At 42.1% G+C, this 17,884-nt stretch overlaps 1 protein-coding gene across 4 annotated transcripts in view; it reads left to right on the top strand.

Moving 5' to 3' along the window:
- Positions 1 to 9,236: 9,236 nt before the first annotated feature.
- The window catches only part of CUNH11orf65 (chromosome unknown C11orf65 homolog), a 64,122-nt gene continuing 55,474 nt past the window's right edge, over positions 9,237 to 17,884 (top strand). For 3 of the 4 annotated variants that reach the window (XR_002098889.1, XM_019524371.1, XM_019524370.1), the window contains exons 1-4: positions 9,237 to 9,307; positions 12,880 to 12,996; positions 15,968 to 16,060; positions 17,454 to 17,507. Coding sequence is in view for 2 of the 4 variants with exons in the window: in XM_019524371.1 (XP_019379916.1) it covers positions 12,895 to 12,996; positions 15,968 to 16,060; positions 17,454 to 17,507 (249 nt within the window). In the remaining 2 variants the exon portion in view is untranslated. The remainder of the gene's footprint in view (positions 9,308 to 12,879; positions 12,997 to 15,967; positions 16,061 to 17,453; positions 17,508 to 17,884) is intronic. The other variant, XR_002098890.1, reaches the window with a different exon arrangement.

Here is a 17,884-nt window from a genome sequence, read left to right as displayed (position 1 = left end):
CTACTTCACGGTCAGGGCGGCTAGGGTCTGGAACCAGCTTCCATGTGAGGTGGTGCAGGCTCCCACCCTGGGGGTTTTTAAGAGGAGGTTGGATGACCACCTTATTGGGGTCATTTGACCCCAGTGCTCTTCCTGCCATGGCAGGGGGTCGGACTAGATGATCTGCTCAGGTCCCTTCCGACCCTAGAAACTATGAAATTCATCACTTAGGCTTCTCTTCTCAGGCTAAATAGATGTAGTTAACTCTAGTTCTTTCAGCCTTTCCTCCTAAGTCATGCTTTATAATTTTTGTTGTTCTCCATTGGACTCTTTTCAATCTGTCTGCATCTTCCTTGAAATGTGGGACCCAAAACTAGACACAGAACTCCAAGTGAGGCCCTGCCAGTGCTGAATTGAGTGGAAGAAGCACTTCCCTTTACTTGCAGCTGACACTCCACTTAATAGAACTGTCTGCTGTTGTTGGTTTATATTCAGCTTATGGTCTACTGTAACCCGCACGTCCTTTTCTGCAGTACTGCAGCCTAGCCAGTCATTTCATTCTACACCAAGTGCAGGACTTTGCACTTGTCCTTGCTGAATTTTATCTGGTTATGGACCATTTTTCCAGTTGCTCTAGATCATTCTAGATCCTAACCCCACCCTTCAGAGTGTCTGCCACTCCACCCAATTTAGTGTTGTCCCACGTTTACTAAGTGTGCACTCAATCCCATTGTCCAAATCTTTAATGAAAATATAGAACAATATGAGACCCAAGGAAAACCCCTGGGGATCCCCCACTTGATATCTCCTCCCAACTAAACATTGAGCATTTGATGACTGCTCATTGAACACGATGATCCAACCAGTTTTATATCCACCTTACACTACTTTCATCTAGTCTGTATTTTCTTAGCTAGTTAATGAGTATGTTGTGGGAGACAGTCCCAAAATACTTGCTAAAGTTGAGGTATATCATTATCCATGCTCAAAGCCTGTCACCTTACAGAAGAAAATCAAGTTGGCCAGGCATGACTTGCTTTTGATGGATCCCTGCTGGCTGTTCCTGATCACACTGTTCTCTTCTAGGTGCTTCACAATGGATTCCTTGAGGATGTTCCATGATCTTTCCAGGTATCAATGTCAGGTTGACTGGTCTGTAATTTCCTCCTTCTTCCCCTTTTTGCCCTATTTGCCCTTTTCCAAGCATCTGGGACCTCACCTGATTTCCATAAGTTCTCAAAGAGAATCGCTAATGGCTCTTAAATTTCCTCAACCAATTCCTTCAGTATCCTAAGGTGCATCCCATCTGGCCCTGCCAACTTGAAAGCATCTAGCATCTGTAAGTAATCCCTAACTTGTTCTACCACTAGTCTAGGCTGTTTGACTTTCTATTTTTGCTGACAACTGTATTGTCATCTGGCAGCTGCCCCTGTTTGTAAAGACTGAAGTAAAAAAGGCATTGAATATTTCAGCCTTCTCTGCATCTTCTGTAACTAGAGTGCCTTTACAGAATATGAAAGGACCTACACTTTCTTTGCTCTTCCTCTTCACATATTTGTTGAATCCCTTCTTGTTACCTTTTATGACCCTTGCCAGTTGTATCTCCAGCTGTGCCTTGGCCTTCCTAATTTTTTTCCTGGCACACCCATGCAATAGTCTTATACTCTTGCCTAGTATTATGAACAAGTTTCCATTTTTGTAGGATTCCTTTTTGAGTTCTGACTCATTGAAGAGATTGCTGTCTAGCCAGGCTGGTCTTCAGTTGCACTTCTCATTTATCGATCACATTGGAATGGCTTGCTCCTGTGCCCTTGAAAGGGCCTCCTTAAAGTACAACCAGCTCTCCTGTACTCCTTTTCCCCTCAGAATTGCCTCTCAGGGGATGCCCGTCAGTTCCCTGAGTTTGATAAAGTCTGCTTTTCAGAAGTTCAGTGTCTTTATTCTTCACGAAAAATACTAAATGAAAAAGTTTCTTCTGGTTAGGATAGAAGGTAATTCCCAAACCCCTCAAGAAGATAACATTCTTTATTAAATAGATTTGCTGCATTTCTAATAAAATAAGTTACACCCTGCCTTGATGACACACTCCAATTTGTAATAGCTGTTAAACCAGGTTTGTTAAATAGGTCACTATGGGTGCATCTATGAGATGTTTGCTGCGGAGCTGCCTAAATAGCTCTGCAGTAGTCTCAATGTCTACATGTGCAGCCCTATTAGGCCGCTGGAGACTAATTAACTTTACCACAGGTTAGTACTTGTAAAAACAAGTACTATCCTACAGTGGAGTTCTTTAGTGCGCAGCAACAGATGTATACTGATGGGACTGGTTGGGGCACAAGGATGCTTCAGTGCAGGGGGTGCCTACCAGCTAGTTTTGTACTGGAACACCCTCATGCCCCAGCCAGCCCCTCTGATTCAGCTCAACGTGCTACAGAGCAGGCAGGCTGACCTCCTGGGCCCCCTGCCAGCTTGGGCTGCTGCAACGTGGATCAATGTGCCACTGTCTTGGGCACATATTCAAACACAGTGCCTGGGAGCAATAAACTCTGATGCAACATGCGCCTGAGTGTATTGCTCTGTGCTAATGGCATGTGTAAATGCACCCTATGTGTAGCTGTCCTCTGCACTTGATGGCATACCTTTTCTTGTGCACCATAACCGAGTAAGTCTCAACCAGGGGCAAGTTAGCACAGTTACATGTGCAAATATAATTCACAAGATAAATCTGGAGATATCAAATAGGAATCTATACTGGTAAAAGCATTCTGATCTGTTGTGGCCTTTGAGTTCTTCGCAACAGAAGAATTGCTCTAGTATTTTTCTGTAGTAAAAAAATGAGTGAACTGAAATTTTTCAAAGGATGGCTTAAACATGAAAAACAATTTTTTCAAAGCATGGCTTAAACATCCATCTTCTAAATTAATACTATGACAAAATCAGAGATATATACTGTACTGGCAAGTTCTAACAAACCTCTAACTAAGTAGCTACTTGGGAAATATATTACTTTTAAAATAGCCTCCTAACTAGTCCAAGTACTGAACATTTGCAACTCCCACTTAATACAGTGAGATTTATGATTCCTCCATAAAGCTCACTCTTGATTGGGGCCAACGATGGGATGTCTTGAGTCGAAAAAGTTAAGAACCATTGCCACAATGGAATTGCTTTTAACACTGATATGCAGGAAAAAAATGCAAAATAAAGCTAATGTAAATGGGCCAAATTCTGCTCCCAATACACCAATGGAAGAACTCTTTGGCTTTGGCCAAAATATCAATGTTTGCCATTAAAAAAAACACTGGCTATAGAGATCACAATAGACAATCCAGTGAATGAATTCAGTTGGTAAAAAAAAAATTCAAATGCAGTCATTGGTCACAGACAAGTGAAAAACTGATTTTAGGTTTCTTATTCAGCCTGAATTTGAAGGATGGTAACCATGTTCTGAGACATGTTAGGCACCTTCAGCACTCAGTGGCTTCATTGCACCTTCTAAAATAGTGTCCTTAGCCCCACTCAATTATGTTATCAGGGGTCTGGGATTAGAACAGCAAGGACTGATGTGCAAAGCAAGGGAAGTTTTAAGTTAGATATTAGGAAAAACTCTCTCACTAGGATAGTAAAACACTGTAACAGGTTACCCAGAGAGGTGGTGGAGGCTCCATCCTTGGAAGTTTTTAAGACCCAGCTAGACAAAGCCTTGGCTGGGATGATATAACTGGGGATGGTCCTGCTTTGAGCAGGGGATTGGACTAGATGACCTTCTGAGATTCTTTCCAATCCTAATTTTCTATAATTCTATGATTCTATGAAAATTATGTGGGGAAAGTCTGTTAGTCCAGTTGGTTCTGTTAGACCCTTTCTCTCACAGGTAAAAAAAATAACCTATGAGTACTTGTTAATGATATATGTCTAAAGAATGCCTAAGTATAAAACTAGTAAGTCAAGAACCCTTGCCCAAACCATGGCTCAGTTTTCCGAGATGGTAAGCAACATCCAGTTTGACTGAACTCAGTGAAAGTTTCACATATTCTGCACCGGGGTGTCAAACATACAGCCTTGCAGAACAGTTACATCCGGATCACTGATAGTCTGGTGGGCCACCGGAAGGTGGGAGCATGGCCTGCCACAGAATTCGAGGTCCCTGGACCCTGATGGACATAGCCATTGGCAGCAGCACCCGAGACCCATGCTGCCACCCAAATGCAGCTCTGCACTGCTGTCCATGAGACTCTACACCACTGCACACTCCTGGACCTGTGCTGCCACATATACCCAGACATGCTCTGCTGCCCAAACACAGCTCTTCCCTGCTACCTAGTCCTGGACCCACCACAGTTGCTGGGGACCCTGTGGATCCAGCTTGGGAAAAGCCTCTGCAGGCCAGCAGTGTACCAGGTCTTGGGGTGAGCTTGACACCCCTATTCTACACCTTTGAAAATTAGTCCACATTAGTCTGAAGCCCCTTTCCTTTCATACGAAAAAAGAATGAAGTTAGCTAAATATATACCCCCAAATTATAAAGTCAGATTTTTTTTAATTGTAAAAGTTTGAATAACTCATCATCTTGCTGCCTTAGGCTTTAAGAGTAAAAATACATGTTGTTACTTGGTCCCCACTTAACAAGTTTAACCTTAGCTTATCCTCCCCCCTTGCCATAAAGAGTTGTGTGGTGGTGTTACTGGTGAAAATATTTGTATTTTGATAAGTAGATGCAGGCAGAGGAGACTTAGGGAGAAGGAAGGCTTTAGGAAAGGTAGGGCTCCCCTTTCACATCCAGGACTCTGAGATCTTGGAAGAACCATGAGCCAGGGAATATTTCTACTCCCTATCCCTTGAAGAAGAGCCATTGTTGACTGCTGGGCCAGAGTTTTAGTTGGAATCCAGAACAAAAGTACCAGATTCTAGCCTTAAATGCCCAGTAAGGAACCAATTTCACATGGGAAATTCACTTTTGGCTTTAACCTGATGGAGCTGGTCTCTAGACCAGCAGTGTCAAGATCAGAGAACTATAACTAGCGCTCTGGCATTGCCCCTGAAGCCAAGCAAAACAGAAGAGAATCTATCCTTGTATCTACAGTTGAGTTAGCTGTTTCTTCACTGGGGAACTAAGTACTTGGCACCAAAGAATGTAGAACAATACAAACGTGCAAATACAATCCGTCATTTCAAACTCTTATCTGTAGTATCTGACCTGGGTTTATCTTTGCATTTCAAATGAACACAGAATTGACCAGGCTTATTTTGTCTAATATATCTTAGTCTGGCACACTCAGAGGGCTGTCAGTCTTTGGCTGCAGCCACTAAAATGTCTGACAGCCTAACAGCTGATTTTATATGGGAATAAGCACATTCTGGCTTGCAGTGAAATATAATTCGTATTACTTAAACAGTTCATTGTTGCTGCAGAATCTTTGGTCTTTCGTGCCAAGAAGCAACGTCACCTGTAATCTTCGGTACATTCAGTTTTGTGTACTTGTATGCTCTAGTTTCCTTGTCCTGGGATTCTGAATCTCTTTCTGAGGAAGCAAAAACATTTAGTGAGATATTTTGTCTTTGCCTAATCTCTCCATTTGTTAATTTTCTTTTTTCTATTTTAGCTTAATTGTCATGTCATTAATTATATGGTTTAGGATTGCTTTTAAGAGTAATTTATTTACATTTAGCATTTCACAACAGATAAATCATTCAGGATGAGATATGGAATGACTTGAGAAAGGATTAATAAAGCTAAAGCATCTTCTTTCTTTCTTCCACTTAAGTAAATGTTGAAACTGTCACTGGCTTCACTGAGAAGAGGGTTGAATCTGAGTGCTGAACAATCCCTCATCCATCAAAACTTGAAGATCTCAACAAAGAAAGGAAAGGAACTATTTAGGTTAATGAAACAAGATAAAATGGGTTATAAAAGTAAAACTAAGCGTTGGAAAAATTAGTCTGGGTATCAGAAAACAAAATCTTTTAACAGTGGGATTTCAGGTTGCAGAGTTGACTTTCTAATTTAAGTAATTTAAAAAACATGGAGATCTCATTTACGTACCACAGTGATAGGCATTATATAGATGCCAAAAATAGATACATATACTGCATTTAAAGGCAAGTGGGAAAAGAGAGTGAAATCTTGGCTCCAATTGAGGCAGTGACAAAATTTAGAATGATTTCAGTGGACTAGGGTTTCTCTCCCATAACAGTACTCTGCTTAGGGAAATTATCCTCTCAGACAGCAAGGGATGGACAAGCTTATCCACTAAGTTTCCCTTTATTTTCTTAGATTCAGTCAGTGACGATCAGATGCACCACAAGACACTGTAAGATACTACGAGATAAACACAGCACTGGCATTAGAGCAATCATGGAGATTCCTAATGTTCCCACTAAAAAAAGAGTAGAGAAATCCATATTTGTATAAATTTTCACTTCAGTCCATCTTCTAATTAAGCAGGGAGAAGGGGAGGCAAAATTTCCTTCCACATTCTTCTACAGCATTCGGTACTGAACCTATTTCCACTTAAACTGTCTTTTTATGATCTACAAAATATATGAACAGAGATTTTGTTGTTTTAGTCTTCTTCAGAACTGATTCACTTCCTATATATATATATATATATATATATATATATATATATGCCTGAAACAGGTCAAGCAGCGCAGCTCTGCACCCTGGGCATTACTGGCTGCCATTCTGCCAATCACAGTGGTGCAATGGGCCACTGCTGCAGTCGCAGTTATTTTTGCAATGCCCCCCAAAAAGGCAGCACCCAAAGCTGCTGCTCCAGTCATGCCTCCCCAACCCCCCAATAATGTTAGTAGCAGGGCCAAATTAATCCTTTAGTGGGCCCTAGGTAAACAAACTTGTAGGCCCCCTACTTAATACTGTATATTTATATTACTTTTTCTACTCTAAGTGTAATATGTAAAATAAGCACAACTAGGCCCCTTCTTCACTTAAGGCCCTAGGCATGGGCCTAGTTTGCCTATGTGTTAATTTGGCCCTGGCTACTAGCCTGAAAATAATTTATTTTAAAAATAAATGTTTGGATGTCTCTTATCTTCTCTTTCCTGAGCACCTTATATTAGCCTGATTCATCCAAGCAACTGAGGACTAATTTAGTTCTCTTAGAAGCTTGTGAAACCACCACTGAGTTGGTTGGAGGGTTTTACTGCAGAATAGAGCCCATTACACAAGAAAAGGCAGCAAGCATCTACCCAAAGTAATTGATAATCACTCGGTTAAGCAATTGCTAATGCCTTTCTTGTTCTGAGCATGTTCTTGTTTGTGGTAGTTCCAGCACTTAAAATGCATCACCCCTTTTCCTTCACCTGCAGCACAAAGTGAGTATCCCCTACATCAGGGGAGGTCAACAGTTTTGGCAGGCACGCCACAAATTAGCACCTCTCCAAGTGCCATTCCAATTTCCTTCCCCTGACCCATCTGCTGCTCTGCTTTTTGCTCCCTGCCCTATCTACCACTGTGTGCTTTCTTTCTTCTCCCCAGTCTGCTGTGTGCCACACACCAAAGCAGCCTGTGCTGTTTCTGCTGACCATTTGTCACCCCTGCCTTACATAACAACACACTGCTCTATGATTTGTCTGATTTTTAACCACTGACGATATTTATAGCAGCTAGCTACAGAGGTTCAGCAGCCTTTCATCTAAAGTTTGGAATAAGCAAAAAATTTATCCAGATTGTACCTACTACACAGGAACCTATTTGCTGCTATGGACTGCATCGCAAATCAGCAGTCCATGGCAGATCATCTGCAGATCAACATGAAGATTTACACACATACTTTGACATATCTTCTCTCTCATCCATATTCCAAATGAGTCTGCACATATATTCCCTACCTGATTTAAAGTAATCGTTCGCCAAAAAGCAACACCCATTATTTTTTCCAGTGGAACAAGCACACTTTATCATTCCTCAACTCAATCCAACTTAGAGTTCTTTCATCCTGCTTTTTCTCTCTTGGTATCCAGGATAGAAAGGCCCTGCCTCTTAACGGAAATAAAGCAAAAGCACAGCTGATCATGGGCTGAGTCCTAACTACAAAGCCAATGGAGCCACACTGCCAGCTGGTGAAGAATTTGAAGTAAATCCATATTTCTTCTTGAAACACCATGAGTTTAAACTCTTACTGGCTTTCCCTACAACCTTTTTACACTCAAGGCTCCCATTGGCTTAGTTTTCACTTGATTTTTGACTACAGAAAAATGAACAGAGTAATTCTTCTGTTGCAAAGAACATAAGTGAACAGCACGGCAGAATGCTTTTAACACCATGGGTTCCTATTTGAAATCTCTGGGCCAGGGTGGCTTAAGATTCATTGGGGCCCTCGGCCCTGGCTCCTGTGACCCATGGCTTGCTCTGGAGCCGCAAGATCCATCCCTGACCGGCGCAGCAGGAGCAGTGGCCAGAGCAGGACGTGCTGCCCCCAGGCCTGGGGCAGAAGCCATGGTCGCCCCGCCCACAAGTCTATGCTGGGTGCAGAGCTGCTGCCCTCCAGGTAAGCGTGGTGCAGACCCAGCCGGATGCAATGATGTGTAAGGTCCCTTGCAGCCCCTAACAACTATGAAACTAAGCTCTGGGGGTGGCGCCTCACCCTGCTGTGGCTCAGTTTGGGTGCAGCGGCATCACGTCACGTGCACCCGTTCGGTCCACGCCGAGGCAGGAGCCCCTGGGCCCAGCCGGCTGCCTATGTCTCTAGGTCGATTTTGTGAATCCCCCGTTTGCACGCCTCCCCGAGTGGACCTGCAGGCTGGCACCCCCGGGTGCTGCGGCAGGGCCTGGCTGAGAAGCGCTGCCCTACACCCCCGACTCTGTCATTCGAGGAAACGTGTCCGTCCTTGGCTCTCAGTGAAGCACCGAGGGATGGTGCTGGGTCCCCAAATCTCAGTGTACTCCTCAGCTCGCAGCAGGAACCCGTCAATAGGAAGGACCTAGAACTACTGCCACGTGAGGGGCTCGGTGCGCGGGAGCGGGGCCTTGGCGAGGGCTGCGACAGCCATAAACCCACACTCCAGGCGCCGTCAGTGCAGCACCTCCCGTCGAGCCCCACCCCCCTCTGCCAGGCCCCGCCCCTACGCCTTCCTCCTCGCCTCGCCTCGCCCAGCCCCGCCCCGGGGTCGCTATGGGAACGGGCACGCGGAGCTGCCCCGCCCGGGCGCGCGGGACGCTGCCGGTAACCGCCGGGGGGCGGGGCTGTGTGACCCCGCTGCGGGTCAGGAAGGAGTTGTATCCGCAGTCGGATGCTGAGGGGTCGGGGGCTTGGTCCTTCGCCTGGGTGCATCTGGCCTACCTGGCTGCCTGCTTCACCTGCGGTAGGTTGGGCTGCGGTGTCCTGTGTGGGGCCAGGGTGGTTTTCCCACGAGGTTGGAGCACGGGTGTGCGGGGGGGGGATGGTTTGGTTGGGCTGAGGTTGCCTCAGGTTGGATTTGATGACCTCTGGAGGTCCCGTCCAGCCCCGCTTCGCTGTGAGCCCATCACATGACCTACGTGCCAGGCTGAAGAGCCGGAAACCAGGCCTGTGGGAGCGTAATCATCGCGCCTCTGAATGTCTGTTGGAATTTATTTTTAGGCACCGGTGTTGCTTTCCGGATCCTGCATGTTTACAGTGGCTGAAGAGAGACAGGGTTTGGTTTTTTGGAGGGGGGTGATACTTTCATTGGAAGGTGGGGTAGATATGCACCTTTATAGACTGACAAATAAGACGGCATTTCTCTTGTGGGTCTGTTGTAGAAGGCGCAATATTCATTTTTGCACCGTTAAAAAAAAATACCTACAGGGGCTCGGCTGAAATTAAATATCTTCAAGCCAGGGGAGCACAAGCTTTTGTGAACCCCAGTTCACTTCACCAGACCTTTTTATTGGACCAGTTGCATGGCTGGAATAAAAGTTAGACAGGTCCAACCGTTCTTCATCAGGTGTCTCTGACAAGAATTGTAGATGTCATTTTTTATGACTTTAAGAAATTTCGAACCTTTGGACACAGGCTAATAAAATAGAAAAATCACTTTCATGATACTCAGAATTATAGGATGGCAGAAGAGGCGAGGAGAGAGATCTGTTTCCCCTGCTTACGCAATGATGGATTCCCATATGGGGCTGGACTCTATGATCTTCCAAGGTCCCTTCCAGTCCTAATGTCTATGAAATCTAGTCAGACGTGCCTAATTTAAAGTATAATTTACTGGTGTATGAGTAGTCTAGCCTACTATACCAAGCACCTTTTAGCATGGTAGACATAACATTAAGTCATAATATAGAAGATAGAAAATAGGCACAAAGTAGGGAATGACAGCTGGTGGTCAAGGTAACTTTTATTAGCCAGAAAAGCTTATTCATAGAATTTTAGTTAACTGGAGACAAGAAGGATCCAGCAGGTTATACCCGTTTCCCAACCATTTCATTTTCTAGTGCTTTTCACAGAGGGAAGATAATCTTTTGTCTTTCCTAACAAATTTTCAATTCGTTCCTTTGCCCCTTTCATTTTGCTTAATGAGATTTATACAAGTGTCATCACTTTGAAGGTGATTGTGTATGTGCAGTTCTCATTAACATTAATGGTAAATATGCACATGCATCAAGAGGAGAAAAGATCCATTAGTCGTTTAATAACTGTCTGCGATTCTGCTGAAGCAGAAATACTGTCAGGGTTTTTTAAAATTTTTTACCAGAGTATATCTGAGTTTTTGTATTGTTTTAGAGATAATAGAAAGCATGCTCTATTTTTTATGAGGCAATTGCAGTTATCTAGATCCAGATCAAAACTTAGATTCATGTTAATTAGATATGAGGAAAAAAAACCCTTACGGCTTTTACATGTTGTGTCCTTGACAATGCATTATTAAGTGCTTTCCTTAATTTAGGTTTAACAGAGCTTTATAAAGGCTGTGATTCCTGATATTCCATTTGAATGTTTTCTTTGCTCAGTTTCCTACCTTTACTTCTGGTTAACAGTGTATTTCTTGTGCTAGTCGTATCAATTATTCTCTTTTACTCTGTAATAAATACTGGCGTGTGTCTTTTTTATCTTATCACGTTGCTCGTATGTAATTGTTTTATCTTTCGTCTTAAATTAATCCTTCCAATCCTTCACCATTGTTACTGTACTTCAGAAAAGCCTTTCTATCCTTGTTATGTTACATAGATACTACTCTTGTGAATACTCTCCTCAGTGCTATATGAAGAAGGATTGTTCCTTCTTTCTTTCCTGGGATGTTTTTACATGCATAATCTCATTACTGTTCTTAAAATTGTTAAACCAAATGGAAATAAGTCAGTACAGTGCCTGGATAGCCAGGCGTTCTCTGTAGCTGGTCCAGCCAACTAACAGTCCAGGGTCATCTCTGGTTAAGTACGTTGCACTAATACAATCCAGAAGTATAAATATCTGGATAGTTCTGATATACTCCAAAACCAAAAAAAGAATATTAAATGTGTAATCAGACAGATATGGGAAAAAATACTTTAGGCCACAAATAGAGTATATGCAGGGGTTGGCAACATGTGGTCCATGGTCTGGGTCTGGCCCATGGAGCTGCTGGATCTGGCCTGTGGAGCTATGGTGGGATCAGAGATATTCTGGCAGCAGAGGCCTTTGCTTGCACTGGGGCTGAGCAGCCGAGTTGTGTCAAGACCAAGCAGTTGGGAGCTGTGCTTGTGCTGCAGCAGGGGGCAGGTAGAAGTGGTGGTGAGGAAAAGTCCTGTTGGCCAGGTTGCAACACCAGCCCACCTCAGACCAGAGCTTGGTTGTTCTGGCCTGTAATGCCAAAAAGCTGCTGAGCAATGAACAATAGAGGTCCCCAGAACAGTATAATATTGTGGGCCTCTTTGAGAAGAGGGGGCATCAGTATTGCCCCAGGAGAGAACCTTCAGAGCGCTTGCCCCCACAGTGCTTTTACTCACTGTTATGTATAGGTTCAGTTTGCATTATCCAGGTCTCACAACACCTCTCAAATCTGGCTAAACTTCCCTGAGGTATATCAGGATATCTTGAGCTAAACTCAAAAAAGTTTAGCCAGATCTGAGAAGTGTTGTGAGAACCTATATATAATAATGAGCAGAAACACTGTATATCCTTAGGAAATGTATCTGCTTCTCAAATAGGAGTTAGCCTACATTGGATGCAGCTGAGCTTCTCTGAAATAAGTGGAACATTTTTCAAATTCAAATAATTAAATTCAGTTTCCTAGAATGGTGCTAATCTACCCTGTCTTCTAAAATGGTAACCGGAATTTACGTGATAGTTACTTGGAAGATCTATGCTGGATTTGACTGTGCAGGGTCATTGTGGAAGAGAATAAAGTATTTTTCATTTATGGCATCACCATGACATAAAACTTTGGCAGTTCAGTGTACTTAAACTCAGTACAATTAAGTTACAAAGTAGAAATGGGGCTTAAGAGGTTTATATATTTAACAAATCTACAAATAAAAGTAGTTTTTTACAATATAGACAATAGACAATAAATTGGGACTGGCATTGTCTTATGTAGTTGAGCAGCTTATAAACTTATCAAATATGCATCTAAGTCGAGTACACTATAAGAATCTGCATGCAACTGTGCAAGACCTGAAAAACAGGTCTTGTTCCTCAGTCTTTCTTTCTATTTCACAGTTACTTATTCAGCTTCCCAAAACTATTTTATTTCTTAGTTGCTATCTTAAAATTATAGATCTAGGGAAGAAATAGCCATGTTGATGAATTCTGATCATTGATTGTTATCCTTATTTTTTTTCCCCTGTTGGAATTCTGATCATAAGACAGATATTTTTGAAAAGTGGTTTTAACACATACTTTACCTTGGTTAGAAGAGAAAATGATTGTGAAAACAGTAAATTAATCAAGAAGTGAATAGTTTTGAACAATGCCTTTACATATCACATTGTTTTAGGTAACTGTAAGACCAATGGACGAAGAGGACAATGCAATAGATCTCTATAATAATGCAAACCTAGAGAAACAGAACGAAGCTGCAAGAATCATTCAGAGATCTTGGAAAAGATATATTGTAAGTCCTAAACAATGTTGAAAAATCTGCCAGAAGCAGGAATAACTTTAGGGAAATGCTTCACACATGGGCATGAAAGTCATTGGGATGATTCTGATCCTAATACTTAATAGGTAGTTGACTCTACACAGAGACATATATACAGTGCATTTGAAAATAGTAAGTAATTTTATAGTAGTGTAAGAGTGATATTATAGCCATGATGGTCTAGACATTATGTGAGAGGCAAGGATTTCTTTGGGTAGTGTCTTCTATTGGACCAACTATGTAGCTGGGATAGAGTTAGACAAGCTTTTGAATGCAAGACATTCTTCATCAGATCACAAAGAATGTCTGACAAAGAATGTCTTGCATTCAGAAGCTTGTGTAACTATCCCAACTCCATAGCTGGCCCAATAAAAGATACCACTAGTCAAAACCAAGTAAAATTCTGTGGCTCTCACAGGGGAAAAAAAATAATTTCCAATTATTTAGGGTGTGGTAGGTAGCGAGTGTTCTGTTTTCGCATAAGTTTTAGTAGGCATGGAAACTTGTAGTTAAAGACCTGATGTTGCTTCCTGGAAAACTTTGCAAATAGTGAACTAAATTCAGTCCAGGAAAAATTGCCATTGAAGTCAATATGAGATTTTGGCTTTAATATTTGATGTTTCTTCACCACAAGACCCAGTATCACATTCTTTGCACACCCAAAATTCCTGTGAAATCTGTAGGATTTTGCTGTATACAGAAAATGTAGAATTGGGACACTGTTTGTGAACTACAATTAAGTGTTTAAGAGATTGTTGTGAGCACAGATAGCGTGTCTTGGATTTAAAATGTAGAAAAAATTAAGTAATAATCCTGCCAATTAAAAGGGGAGGAGAGAGTAAAAAATGTAAGTTGTTACTTGCTGAATGCTTGGAGATATGTGTATCGTAGAGGTGCTACTTAGCAGTTCCTGATGTAAGAGAAACTCATATTCTGAATGAGTAGGAACTATGGGGCATAAGACTGATTTTAAATATCTTGTTTAAAAATGTGACTTATAATTTTAAGGGGGGGGTGTGTGTATGTGCACAAAGACCAGAAGAATCTCCTGGATCATTGCAGTTCTCTTCTTTCATAACTGACACATCAAATTATTTTGTTCATAATTTTATTGAGCTCCATCTGAAAAAAAGCTAGATTTTTGTTCTCACTAACCTGACTGGAACGCTGTTGTAGAATCTTATTATTCTTTTAATGTCCTTCCTAAATTCACAATTAGTTTATATCCATTTGTTCTTGTGCCAACATTGTCTTTTAACTTAAATAGTTTTTCTCTCTCCCTAATGTTACCCTTCCCAAAGTATTTATAAGGCAGTAATCCTCTTCCCTCTCAGCTATCATTTTGCAAACTAAACAAGCCAAACTTTTTTAGTTTTTTCTCATGAGGCACGCTATTCCCCTGATCATTCTAGTAGCATTCTGTGCATTTGTTCTAATTTGAGTTCATCTTTCATTTCTCCTAATGCATTGTAGGACTGCATTTGCCATTTCATGGCTGTATCACATTGACAGCTCACAGTTATCCTGTGATCAGCAAGATGCATCATGATCCATCTCTTCCTCAGTTATTTCCAAGTAATAAACACCTGACTTACCAGTGAAATTTTTGTTATTAGTCCCCAAGTGCATAATCTTGTATTTTATACTGCTGGATTCATCCCATTTCTATTATTCTCTAAGGTCATCTAGTTATTTCTGTTTGGTATACCCATTCTCCTCTGTATTGATAATGTCACTCCCACTTGAGTGAATTAAGCTCTTTGATTTTTGCTTCTACCTTAGATGTTATTATTTCCACTTGTATGCCTCATTCTCATTGTATCCATCTTGTCATTACCCACATGTTCACCAATATACTGCTTATTAAAAATTGAGGCAAAATACTGATTAATTTTTAAATCATATTTAGATGATCCATAATCTTTTACCTGTCTTCCTAAAAACATAAGAATTGCCATTTACTGAGTCAGACCATAGGTCCATCTTGCCCAGTATCCTGTGTCACAGAGTACCACACTGGATGCTGAAAGGAAGAGTGAACTGGGTATGACCTAGGTTTTCCCACCGTTCCTCTCTCATTTGCAGCCTCCATCATTTAAGGTATAGGAAGTTCTGATTTGAAGGCTGTATCCCTAACTCCCGTGCTCAACAGCTACTGATGCCCCTTTCATCCAAGAATTTGTCCAATTCAATTTGTAGTTTGCCTCAGTTTTTAATAAGCAGTATATTGGTGAACATGTGGGTAAAGACAAAATGGATGCAATGAGAATGCAAAAATACAAGATTTAAAGTCTTTTTCCTCCCTAAATATACATGCATAATTTTGTTTATATAAATTTGCCTAAGCGTTACTGTAACACCACTGGCTTCACTTTTCAGGATTGGGATGAGTATGACAGGGAAAGATTTAATGCACTGAGACAATGTCTCAGTGGAGAGCCCCACGGGCTGGATGACACAGTCCCATACTCAGGGTCAGTGTGCAGTGTTGCTCTGTAGCCATACTGATGCATACACAGGTTTGCTCCAGTGCATGCAGTATCTGAGGTGGCATGCACATGGCCAGATCTGGTGCATGCTGGGTTGCTCTGGTGCACACAGGGTCAGATTTGGTATATGCTGGGTCACTCTGTGGCTAGATCTGGGTACACAGGCTTGGATCCTGTGGGCATGGGGTTGCTCCAGGGCTAGGTCTGAACACGTGGAATCCAGCCCATGGACCAACTCTACATGGAATCCAGGCTGTGGACCAACCCTGCAGCACTCATTGGTTCATGGGGCCGGAAGACTGGGCACTGCTGATGTAAAGGATTTGTCTTACATAGTCCTAAATTTTGTGAGTCTGGGTATGGGAAACTCCAAAAATCATCATGTCTGTGTTTCAGATTGGAGCGGGAGGGGAACAATGACAACTTTTCTTGATCATATTTATACTTTTCTACAGGATACCCATATTTTTCAATACTACAAAGGACTTATCAGTTTTAAAATGGTAGGGGAACCTCGTCTTTTGATGAAATACATTGACCCTGTAGAGGTAAGAGTTCTATTTCTTGATGTATTTTCACCAACACATTATGTAAATTATAGATGTAGTTTGAAATATTGTTTTATAATTGTCTGTCTTATTTGGGATATATGTTAGTATTTGGGATACTAACTGGAGATGGTTTTGTTCAGTATCTTCACCAATGAGCTGGAAGATGGGGTGGAATATACCCTCAGCAAGTTTGCAGATGCCACCAAGATGGGGGAAGTAATAGATACTATAGAGGGTAAAGGTAGGATTCAGAGGGTGCGTCTGCATGAGACACTAACTGTGCAATAGCCTAATAACACTGTGCAGTAGCATGCTAGGCAATAACTGTGCTAATACACTACTGCACAGTAGTATTAGGCTACTGCGTAGTCAGCATGACTAAAAAACCATGTGCAGGAGCTACTGTGCACTAGTGTGAGTTACTCTTTATTGATTTAGTACTTGGTTATCTAAGAACTAAACTTAACACATGGTAACTACAGTGAATTATTAAATGTGGAGGCTTGCCCAGAGTGACCTAGACATATTGGAGGATTGGACCAAAAGAAATCACATGAGGTTCAATAAGTGCAAAGTCCTGTACTTAGGACAGAACAGTCCCATGAACCAGTACAGGCTGGGGACTGACTGGCTGGGCAGCAGCTCTGCAGAAAAGGACCTAGGGGTTATAGTGGACAATAAGCTGAATATGAGCCAAGAGTGTGCCCTTGTTGCCAAGAAAGGTAATGGCATATTGGGCTGCACTGGTAGGAGCATTGCCACCAGATAAAGGGAAGTGATTATTCCCCTCTATTCAGCACTGGTGAGGCCACTTCTGGAGTACTGTGTCCAGTTTTGGGCCGCCCACTACAGAAAGGATGTGGACAAATTGGAGAGTCCAGCGGAAGGCAGTGAAAATGGTTAGGAGGGTGAGGCACACGGCTTATGAGGAGAGACTGAGGGAACTCTATTTATTTAGTCTGGAGATTAGACGACTGAGAGGGGATTTAATAGCCACCTTCAGGTTCCTGAAGGGTGGTTGCAAAGAGGATGGACCTGGACTGTTCTTACTAGTGGCAGATGGCAGAACAAGGAATGATGGTCTGAAGTTGCAGCAAAGGAAGTTTAGCTTAGATATTAGGAAAAACTTTCTCACTAGGAGGGTAGAAAAACATTGGAACAGGTTACCCAGAGAGGTTGTGGACTCTCCATCCTTAGAGGCTTTTAAGACCTGGCTAGACAAAGCCTTGGCTGGGATGATCTAATTGGGGATGGTCCTGCTTTGAGCAGGGGGTTGGAGTAGATGACCTCCTGAGGTCCCTTCCAAGCCTAATTTTCTATGATTCTGTGATTTTATTGCAACTCTGAGTGCTCTGGAAGCACTGTAGATTAAATCTTTCTTTTTTTCCAGGCAGAATTCCTAGATGCTGCAGCAGGTGCATATATCAGATTCAGACTGGGCGGTGTAAGTATCATTTGAAGGAATGTTAAAACAGCAGTATTCTTTCTACACAGAGTGAATCAATACCACATGTATTTATATGTTAACTTAATGTAAATTAAACACATTTGACTAAACCAGCAGGATCAACTTTTGCTAACAAGGGTGCCTAAATCCATATGTAAGCACCCATATTTAAATAGGTGAGCTAAATCTTCTGTGCTGCTATGCAGATCCTATTGACTTCAGAGGGATTTGCAGGCTATCTGCACCTGAGAATTGGAGGTGCAATCCTGGTCTTATTGAAGTTAAGACAGTTTCTCCACTGATTTCAATATGGGTCAGAGAGGATCTAGTCAGGGAACTTCTGGAGGGACTGGATGTATTTAAATCAGCTGGTC

Source organism: Gavialis gangeticus, unplaced genomic scaffold (genome assembly GCF_001723915.1).
Source record: "Gavialis gangeticus isolate Ggan-Ray unplaced genomic scaffold, GavGan_comp1, whole genome shotgun sequence".
In the NCBI taxonomy this organism is placed as follows: Eukaryota; Metazoa; Chordata; order Crocodylia; family Gavialidae; genus Gavialis; species Gavialis gangeticus.
Note: the sequence above shows the minus strand (reverse complement) of the source record. Positions and strands in the feature narration are given on the sequence as shown.